The sequence below is a fragment of the Telmatherina bonti genome (genome assembly GCF_933228915.1).
Source record: "Telmatherina bonti genome assembly, chromosome: 13".
NCBI classification, from domain to species: Eukaryota; Metazoa; Chordata; class Actinopteri; order Atheriniformes; family Telmatherinidae; genus Telmatherina; species Telmatherina bonti.
Genome location: NC_136611.1, coordinates 33,591,154 through 33,602,409, shown reverse-complemented (window position 1 = coordinate 33,602,409; position 11,256 = coordinate 33,591,154). Strand labels below are relative to the sequence as shown.

The following is an 11,256-nucleotide window of genomic DNA, read 5'->3' as shown; positions in this document are numbered from 1 at the left end:
GCTCATTTTGTAACTTAATTGAAATTATCAAAAAGAGGACATTTAAGATTTAATTATCAAAGCATGCCAGACCAAGTACCAAATTTATGTTTGAAATTTCTTAGTTTTTTTTTTTTTTTTTACCAAAAGTATTTTAATTTACAAGTTTATATTTATTTCCACAGTCATTTATTATTTTTACACTTAAAAAAAAAATCACATTTACTTGCGTCATCCTAGAATTCTGTTAACTTAAAGGATTCCTTTAACCACAGTCCAATGTGTTTGTTTTGGGGTTATAAAGTTCTAATTGTTTCTCTAACAGAAAGTTTTGAATATATGTTTATGAATACAAAACAGAAGTCACCAGTGTTCAACTTGCAGCAAAATTTTTAAACCACGCTAAAAGTGGTAGCAGCGATTGCACAGTCCGACAAGTCCGGCTGTAAGTTGAATCTTCCTCTCCAGCGTAGCTGTGAACACTCTGAGCTTGGATGTATAAACCATTCTCAATGCAGTAGCAGCCAGTGTGCAGCTGATGGTAGTCGCAGCCACACAGGTACCAAAAGATCTCGGCATCACTCCAGGCTAGTGTAGCAACATTAGCTTGTTTTAGGGTTGTGAGTTTGGGAGTTGTTTTGGGAGTTGTGCGGTTGCTGTGGCAGCGGCCCCTATGAGCATGCGGGGGACTGGCTCCTGGTGTGGATGGATCCCGAGGTATTGTTTCCTCACATCAGCACCAAGTCAGAATTTTTATCACTTACTTAATGTTTTTAGTTGTTTTATTAACCAGAATTCAGTTAAAGAGACAGTATTCAGGGAATGATGGTTTTCGGGGAATGTGGGGGGGTTCTTTGCTCTATGTCCTTGTGTGTGTGTGTGAGAGTGTGTGGAAAGAGCTTGTGTCTATTATTTTTAAATGCCTTTTTATCCACTGTTTGTTTTAATCCTTATGACTTGATTTTATCCTGTAAAGCACTTTGTGTTGCCTGAGGCATGAGAAGTGCTCAAGAAATAAAGTTTGATTTGATATGATTTGATTTGACATGCTTGCTGTGTACACGGCAACATTCAGCTACGTCTGTGTGTTTCCTTGCTGCGATCAACACAAGCGTGCTGCAGCAGTAATGATCAATACTGGAGGTCACTGCTATAGGGGGACAATACACAGCACTAGGACTCAGAAATAAGAAAAAGGTCAATCCAGTACCGTGTTGTTTCCATGGTATTTCAGTAAACAACAGCTAACTGTTAACCAGAAGTGTTTGTTACTGTGCAGAGGGGAGGAACAATTATGAAAATGCTGGCAACTGTCTGAGAGATACCGTACACTGAACTATCAGACATTGTGTTTACCTCCAATCTTGTTTTTCTTTGCATGACCGCTTCTAGCATTCAAGTCAAAATTGTACCTCGCAAACATGACACCTTATCTCAAAACTCTGCTGGTGAAATAGGGTGCCAGATAATCCGCTCCGCAGGGCTTCCACAACGCTTTCGCGTTTAGCGGTTTCCCAGGGTTATTAAATGTAGAAATGTAGAAACACCAAAAAGTAAAAATAAATGCATAAATAAGTAAAGGTGGAAACAAAATTAATGAATGTGGAAATTTACAAAATAAATATAGGAAAAAAATAAATGTGGAAATAAAAAAGTAAAATGATAAATTTCCACATAAATAAAAATAAAAGTGTGAATAAAAATAAAGTTGGTAATAAAATAAAGTTGAATAAAAATAAAGTTGGTAAAAAAAAATGCAGTAATAAAAGGCTGAACTAATCAAAAATTTCAAAATAGCATATATTTAATTTTTTTAAAATTATTTATTTATTTTTAATTATGACGTTTGGCCCTCCATAGCCACTTGCCTGCTTACACACAAAGATGATCGTACGTCTGTTAAATTTCACGACGAACCATAGAGCTCACAAACGTGCCTGAATAACGTTTTGGTGGAACACAAGTGAAAGATGTTTATGTTTTTCAACAGTTTTGATGTTGAGACCATGCAAGACCATGAAAAAAGATAAAATACAAAAGATTAGGACACATGTCATATTGTGAATGTTTGTTCTGATGAACTCAAATAGTTTTAGATGCCATATTCCTGCAGGAAGATCCTCAATTTTCTCCATTTTCAGCCATTTCAGTAACATGAACTAACAAAAGAAGTTGACACGTTTTCTGAATTTATTTGTAAAGATTAGCCATCTACATTTTAAAGAGCATCTTTAACAAGTCTCCTGTTTGTTCTACATGATCTTACGTAGTGGAAGCCTGTGGTATGGAGAATAAACAAAGAAAAACTTATGTTTGTACCACAATATGTAGAGTTTTTCCCTCAGCTCAAAAGTCCTTCCTCAGGAAGCGGCAGCAACAGCACTGTCTATATCTAAAACTGAAAACCAAAGCAAGAATAACCCTAAAAACCAAGACGAAAAGGAAAACCGAGAGAGCTCACCTCAGAAACTTCATGAGGTAGTTTTGGTTTGTGGTGTAACTAGTTTCAACATATTATGCAATGTCATGCACTGTTAAAACAGTCACTCATATCACATGTTTCTATCAAATCAAGAAGAATTTATGCTTGTTTTCATATATATTTGGACTCATGTCGACAAATTACAAGAGATAAGTCTTCAAATTAAAGACACTTTTGTCTTTTAAAACACACACAAAGCCAAAAAATGCTGCAAGAAGCAAAACACCAATATAAACCTTTGTTTTACATCTTCAGAACAACAGCGGTGTTAGCAAAAGAGCAAAAATAAAAAAATCTAGAAAATGTTTATGTTGCATAGTGAAACTGTCAAGATGCAGAGATGAGAAACATTCATTCAAAGAGGTGTAAAACTGCAGTTCTGGAGGGCCGGTGTCCGGCAGGTTTTTGTTGTTTCCCTGCACCAACACAGCTGATTCAAATCAAATGGATTAAACAGCTTCTTGTCAACCTGTTCTTTTATATCTGTCATATTTGTAGGAGGCTGGAGACAACCAAACCTGCTGGATACTGGTCCTCAACGACTGGAGCTTGACTATTTGAGGGTTGCAGGAAAGCTGGAGTCTATCCCAGCAATGTGCAGGTGAGGGGCAGGGTACACCCTGGACAGGTTGCCAGTCCATCGCAGGAGATGAAAACAGTAAACAGTAAATCCTAACACATAGATTTCATCAATATACAAAACAGAGATTGTGCCTACATCAATGCATGATGGTAAAAAGCTCTGTATCCCATTCTGGCCCTGAAGACCAGGGAAGCAAGGCTGAGTCTGCCCTCCAAGAGGGAAGTACTTGTTTGGGGTTAAAAGCTGTAACAAGCCTCAGTCCCCAACATTTTCTTACAAAAGTTCCTAAATTTGTTCCTGAAGTTTTACTTAAGAAGTACTTTATTTAAAAAAAAACAAAAAACTGTGAGGTTTTGTCATTCTATTTGATACAGAGAAATTGTTCATATCTTCTTTCCTGTATGGGTGAGCACTAATCTATCTATAAACTGAACATGTCCGGCTGAACAACCAGGAATGCTGATGAACTGACAAGACAAAGCTGAGGTGGAGATAGGGAGTAATAAGCATAATAATAATTATATTAATGATTTTAACTAACAGGACAGCAGATAACATAAATATGGACTTTTTTCTAACTTACCAGAACAAAAATGTTATTAAGCTGGACTAAAGGACTGCTGATAAGCGAAGCCCATTGTTTGACATTTAACCAGCTGCAATCAGATGGTTGATATTTTTTCCCCTTTTATTAGGAACTTGTGTGTTAACTGAGTTGCCATCCACTGTCAAACCACATGCAATAGAACATCTGACTCCTCATATCATTTGCCAAATTTCAGCCACAATGTCTCATTTTCATATTCACCAGATGTTTTCTGTCCAACAGTTCTGATATTGTTCCAGCAGCTTTACTGTGTCACCTGATAGGCTTTTCTATCCAGCACCCCTGCCAGACAAAAGTCTTACGTGTTCATGTTGAAGAAAATGAATAATGACTCGATGTAATATTTTCCTTTCCCCATATTCTAGTAAAATATATACACTATTGTGAAAAGCAAAGAGAAATAACTTCCAAATGTCTGATTGCATCTGTGTGAAATGGGGAAATGAGCTGGCAAAACAAAAGAAAAATTAAATTGACACCGTTGACATTGTTGGTGTGAATAATTGACCTTTTCTCTTCACAGCAACAGAATATGAATGAGACTGCAGTCTTGGCATTTAGTGACCTTTCCTTACAATGAAAACTATTGCCAAACTATGTTTTCCTGTAAAGGTGCTTATTACAGGAAGGGATTGGCTTTAACTGATGTCTGTAAAGCCAAAGTCAAAGTAAAAACTATGTTTTGAAAACCAATATTTAAACTTAACATAAACAGAATAATAAAACACACCTTTGGTCATGTTGCATAGAAAAAATATTACACTGGGGCAGACTGGGGTGGTGGTCCCCCTTTTCAAGCATGGGGATCGGAGGGTGTGTTCCAATTACAGGGAACCCACCCTGAAATTGGAGTCGAGCCACGCACAGAATAGAGCCACTGCTCCTCCGCATTGAGGGAAGCCAGTTGAGGCGGCTCGGGCATCTGGTCAGGACGTCTCCTGGATGCCTCCCTGATGAGGAGAAAACAGCTGCCTGGGAAATAAGCTGAAATTGACAACAGCAATAATAAATAAAAGTGTAATGAAAACCATGACATTATTTTCTAATTCTGGTTCAATAGAAATATTTTTTAAAAACCAAACCAATTTGATAAAATAACATATGGTACATCACTCAAACTAATTATACACACACACACACACACACACACACATATATATATATATATATATATATATATATATATATATATATATATATATATATATATATATATATATATATATATATATATAACAGTCAGGTGTTTTCTGTTCCTCTCAGTCAGACTTCTGCACCTGTTGACAGGTATTTTGTCCCACTGTTCATCAGTAAAATGCTGTAATTTGTCCAGGATCAATTTTTTTTTCTTTAACTCAATTAAATGACAAAACATTGTCTTATATCACTGGATTATAATTTAGCACATTTTTGTGGGGGTGTCCCATGATACACTGACCAGTTTCTTTCGGTTCTCACAGCTATCAAAAATTGGGCTCTATCTGTAAACTTAGATGATTTTCTTGTGAATTGGTGCTGTATAATCAAAAGCAGCAGATCCAGACACAAGAAGGCTCCATTTCCTTAGTACAGATACAGTTTTCATGGCACCAGACTTGTGTTGAGTTGCACGCATAAAGCAGAACTTACTTCAACTTCTCTTTGGATTTGTAGCTGCTTGTCCAGGGTTGCATGTGACATGTGGAGTCTTTGGCCTGCTGTAAAATGAAATTGGACTCACAGTAATATTGCGTAATTAATATGACACAATCCTGCTGCTGATGGTTAAAAACTTTCCACTGCTTCAAAAGGACATTGTGTAATATTTTTAGTTGTTTATTGGCCGACATCATTGTCTGTATTTATATACGAGTTATCATTGGTGTATTATGACCTCCACTAATAATCTGACACATTCTTGGCATTTAGTGACCTTTCCTTACAATGAAAACTATTGCCAAACTATGTTTTCCTGTAAAGGTGCTTATTACAGGAAGGGATTGGCTTTAACTGATGTCTGTAAAGCCAAAGTCAAAGTAAAAACTATGTTTTGAAAACCAATATTTAAACTTAACATAAACAGAATAATAAAACACACCTTTGGTCATGTTGCATAGAAAAAATATTACACTGGGGCAGACTGGGGTGGTGGTCCCCCTTTTCAAGCATGGGGATCGGAGGGTGTGTTCCAATTACAGGGAACCCACCCTGAAATTGGAGTCGAGCCACGCACAGAATAGAGCCACTGCTCCTCCGCATTGAGGGAAGCCAGTTGAGGCGGCTCGGGCATCTGGTCAGGACGTCTCCTGGATGCCTCCCTGATGAGGTGTTCCGGGCACGTGCCTCCGAGAGGAGACCCCGGGATAGACCCAGAACATGCTGGAGGGATTATATCTTTCAGCCTGCCTGGGAACGCCTTGGGATCCCCCCCGCAGAGTTGGCAAATGTGGCTGGAAAGAGGGAAGTCTTGGCTTCCATGCTTCGGCCGAGCCACCTCAACTGGTTCCTCTCGATGCGGAGGAGCAGCGGCTCTACTCTGAGCCCCTCCCGGATGACCGAGCTCCTCACCCTATCTCTAAGAGAGAGCCTTAGAGATAGGGCTCTCCCTGTGGAGGAAACTCATTTCAGCCGCCTGTATACGAGATCTCATTCTTTCGGTAACGACCCACAGCTCATAACCATAGGTGAGGGTAGGAACGTAGATTGACTGGTAAATAAAGAGCTTCGCCTTCTGACTCAGCTCCTTCTTCATTACGACAGAGCAGCGTAGAGTCAACATTACTGCAGATGCCACACCAATCCGTCAGTCGATCTCACGCTCCATCCTTTTCTCATTCCTGAGATATTTCAACTCCTGCACTTGAGGCAGGACCTCATTCCCGACCCGGGGAGGGCACCTTATTCTGGCTGAGGACCATGGTCTCAACGAAAATAATGGAATGGAAAATAATGGAAATTATTTATTCTGTCTGGGCGGCTCGGTACCAAATGACCCCCTGGCCGGTACTGATGTTACAGCAAAATCTGTAGCAGAATTTGTGACTGCACGGGGCAAAGTGAGTTTTTGTTGCTGTATGATCGCCTTAAAAGACAAGAGCAGAAGAGCATAAACTACAGATGGATAAACACAAAAAATTTCATTCTGATCAGTGGAAGTAAAGCAGCCGATCATATCAGACTTTGAATAATATTTGATTATCATCTAATTGATCATGTTTCTGGAGTAATAGCTACTCATCAGAAAGACACATGCCATGTGGAAAACTGAAATTGTACGGTATCTATTAAATGTAGAACGTGCATTTATGTAAATATATTTACGGTCCCCCCTTCCGACCCCGGTCCCCAATCTTGTGGAAAGATGCTGATGCCCAAGAAAAACCGCATTGCTATCTACGAGCTCCTCTTTAAAGAGGGGGTCATGGTGGCCAAGAAAGATGTCCACCTGGCCAAGCATCCAGAGCTTGCTGACAAGAACGTGTCCAACCTTCATGTGATGAAAGCGATGCAGTCCCTGAAGTCCTGTGGGTATGTCAAGGAGCAATTTGCCTAGCGTCATTTTTACTGGTACCTCACCAATGAGGGTATCCAGTACCTGAGAGACTTCCTCCACCTTCCTCCTGAGATTGTGCCCGCTACCCTTCGCCGCCAGACCCACCCTGAGACCGCAAGGCCTCGGCCCAAGGGAATGGAGGGAGAGAGACCTGCCCGCCTTAACCGTGGGGAAGCTGACAGCAATGCTTACAGGTGATCTGCTGCACCCCCTGGTGCTGATAAGAAAGCAGAAGCTGGTGCTGGAGCTGCCACAGGGTTTCAGTTTAGGGGTGGCTTTGGACGCGGCAGAGGACAGCAGCCTCAGTAAATTTAATTATATGTTTCTGTACAATAAAAAAATTAAAAAAAGACGAGAGAAGAAGAGCATTTACATAAACTACAGAAGGATAAACACAACGAATTCCATTCTTATCAATGGAAGTAAAGCAGCCGATCATATCAGACTTTGAATAATGCTTGATTATCATCTAATTGATCATGTTTCTGGAGTAATAGCTACTCATCAGAAAGACACATGCCATGTGGAAAACTGTAACTGTACGGTATCTATTAAATGAAGAACGTGCATTTATGTAAATATATTTTAAGATGAGCAGTATTGGCACTTTGTTTGACGATGTGCTGGCATGTGGCGTCAAAATATGTATAACTTGTCATGAAAATTACAAATAAAAAGCTAAATGCTTCACCAATGGGAATGTAATATGGACAGTCTAACAGAGGTGTGCAACCTTTTACACCTTTATAATAAACCCAGACTTTAATAAAAATGTTTTCAGAAACTCCTCCATCTCCCCGCTGTATTCTGAATCCAGAAAACACTTTATGTGACCCCCACACAACCAGTATAACCCAGATCACCATTTCTGATGGCCATCTGAATGCCTTACCCTATTGTATTGGACTTTTAATAAACTCATAATTTAAAGCAATAGCTTTGAAGACGCATCTTGCCCAGTGATAGCTGGGGTAGCCTCTAGCATCTCCATGAGCCTTAATGGATTAAGAAAATGGATGGATTACTTAAAGCTCTCTGGGATCCTCTACAGAAAACAAACAAAACTTATCTTTAATAAAACATTTTCAAGAACACATTTTAAAATGCTGATGAACAGAAATTAAAATTTCAAGCAGTCAAACATTTCAAACAGTTTTTTCAATCTTCACATAGCTGAAAGAGTCTTCCCCACGCGGCTGGCCAACACATGTGCTGTGGTACCACTGACGACATTGGTCACATTGGATCTGAAACCAAAAAAATAAAGTATAATATGTCTTTTTACTGAAAGATTATTAGAAAGATGTGGTCAAAACCTGAATGATTTGTGAAATTAAAAAAAATAAGTTTTTAGTCTTTGTCTTTTCAGAATATATTTATAAGAGATATGGCAGTACAAATTCATAGTTTTAACACGTTGGAACAACTAAAAGTGTGTAGTTCAGTCAATAAGAAACAGGACTGGAAATAGTATTTGTACATATTCCAGACACATTAACACTTTTTCTTTGGCTGTTTAGATCATAACCCCAGCTAATTATTACTATTGGAGTTCACCTAAATGAAAAATCAAATCCTTCTAGTGGAAGTGGTGGTGAAGGTGGCAGAGGCAGGGGAAGTGGTGGCAGTGCTGGCAGACGCAGTGGAAGTGGTGGTATAGGTTGCTGTTGTGGATGTGACAGCAGATGAAAAACTAGGTACAGAGACTACTGGAGAGAAGTTCAATTTGCCTGGGATCTTTGGGGTTTCCTCCTGGTACCTTTTAAAGGGATCAATGCTAACCTTGTTGATTGCTTTTCTTTCATGATCAACAAGATCAACACTTTTTCCATCAACCTTAGTAATAGTGTAGGATCCAAGGAAGTGTGGATCAGATTTTCTCCCTTTCCGTTGCTGACTTAGAATGTTTTTATTTTCTCCAGACCACGTCACCCACCTGTAAGTTTTGAGGCTGGGCTTCCACCTCAAGTCTTCCCCTGGTTTTTTTTCCACTTTTTCCTGATTTCCCTGCACAACATTTAAAATCTGTTCCTGCCTCACAATATCTATGGCCATCTTTTCTTCAAACAAAGAATCTTCAAAAGATCGGTCGACCCATAAAATATATAAGCAATAGTAAGAGGATGTTAGTTTTTCTGATTATTATTCAAAAATTAAAAATGGAACTTGGTATAAAAACATGTGACGATATTTGGTCAAGGTAACCTTAAAGTGTTCTGCCACCTCTGATGGATAATGTGCTTCCCGTCCAAACATCAGAAAATATGGAGAGAAGTGTGTTGGTAGCTGTTTCATCGTATGTAAGCCAAACATTACCCCCGGGGGGGGTGGAGTGAAAACACAAGCCTCATGTTATTTTTGTTTCTCAGGAACTTCATAAACTTGTTTGGGTCAGTTTGACTCAGGACTTGTAAAGTTATCTAAAAGTGTGAGAAATCAAAAACATGTAAAGAAATATGGTTTATATGTCATGTCAGTCACAGCAATAATGGCCACTTTATTGTACTTCATTTAATTCCATTTTAAAATGAAGTTAAAACTGTCCATGTCCTTCTCTCAAGAATTGGACCGTATAAGATATTTTACTGGGACCTAAACAAGACAAGTCCCAATAAGAAACTTGAGAGTGAGGTAAGTTGAAATCTTTATTTTGGCCTTTGCTCATATTTCACAAGAAGCTCCGTCGGGCAAATATGCCACTGTTCAAATGTTTAGTTCTTTTTCCTGCTTACCCCCCGCTGATAAATGCTTTCCTTTATAAACTTGTCAAGATGCACCATGACAAAGGAGGCAAGCAGGTACTGTTCATATGCCATGACAGACATATGGAAAAAGAAAACGACACGACTGAAGGTATGAAAGTCTTCGATTATGACAAAATATGAGAAAAAAATACATTTTTGTTTTTGAAATAGAATTAAAACTGTTTTACTGCATACTTTTATTTTTTTTGCTTAAGTGTGACCCTGCTCTATATCATGTCCTGTTGGGGTCGATTAATGAGCCCAGCCACTGGATATTTACTGTAAGTTCAAGATTTTGTTTGTCCGTTCCAGACACAGTCAAGCTAAAGACATTCAATTTAGTTCAATTCAATTTTATTTATATAGCGTCAAATCACGGCAATGCCATCTCAAGACGCTTTACAGATAGAGACATTTCATTGATAGTTGTAAAACCTGCACTGCTCCCACTTAACTACACACACTCCTTATTGTCATGACACAAACTAGTATGAACTAGCATTTGATTTAATCTTTAATATTTGCAGGCAATCTTTCCATCTGAAAGAAGGAGCCTTGTGCATGACTCTACAGGCAGCGCTGCTTCAGAAATTAAGCAGTGTTTGGAGTCCACCAGGTATTTAACACTTTTTCCCATAGCAACTGTTTGATTGGCAGCTGCTTGATGAGCAACCTTCCTATCCATATAGATAACTATGTCATCTGCGTAAATCTGTATCTTTATATATTCTTTTCAGACAAAGTAGAAATGATTCATACAAAGTAAAAAGTACTCGTCCTGAGTACTTGTTGGTGATACTGCATTTCTTACACACACTGAGAACAATCTACCTGGCATAATTTTATTAAATTGAGGGACTTCAAAGCGAGTTAACCCTTTAATGTTGTATGTGTCATATTTGATACAGTTTCTGAGACCTTTTGCATCTCTTTATGGTAAAAACTTTATTCAAAACCCTGTTGTATACAATCTGATGTTTGTCTCCTGCCTCCTGATAGATACCTGGAGCCAGAGGACTATTCTACATATATCACACATCACAGTAATAATAAATTAGACTTAAAGCACAAACAGTACTGTCCTGTTTTGTTATTGCTAGAGATTGACACACATATGCTGTGACTCATCCTGATCATTGAGTTTCATTTAGGGTGTGACTGTAGGTCAAGAGGAAGAGCAATTGGAAAGCTGCCAATGAAATGTTCACTAGTTCAATCCCTTGATGAGATTATGAAGTGTTTGCACAAGACACGAGACCTTATGTGGCCTCTGATGGGTTGAACAGTGTGTGAATTCAGTTCAATTCAGCTTTATTTGTAACACTTCCC

At 38.7% G+C, this 11,256-nt stretch overlaps 1 protein-coding gene across 1 annotated transcript; it reads left to right on the top strand.

Annotated features, from left to right (window-relative positions):
• Positions 1–6,974: 6,974 nt before the first annotated feature.
• On the top strand, positions 6,975–7,492 carry LOC306764791 (small ribosomal subunit protein eS10-like; the record flags this gene model as incomplete). Its single annotated transcript, XM_079252035.1, is given in 3 exon segments — positions 6,975–7,180; positions 7,184–7,378; positions 7,382–7,492. Coding segments are annotated over 3 exon segments (495 nt in total). The 5' UTR covers positions 6,975–6,991.
• Positions 7,493–11,256: the final 3,764 nt, after the last annotated feature.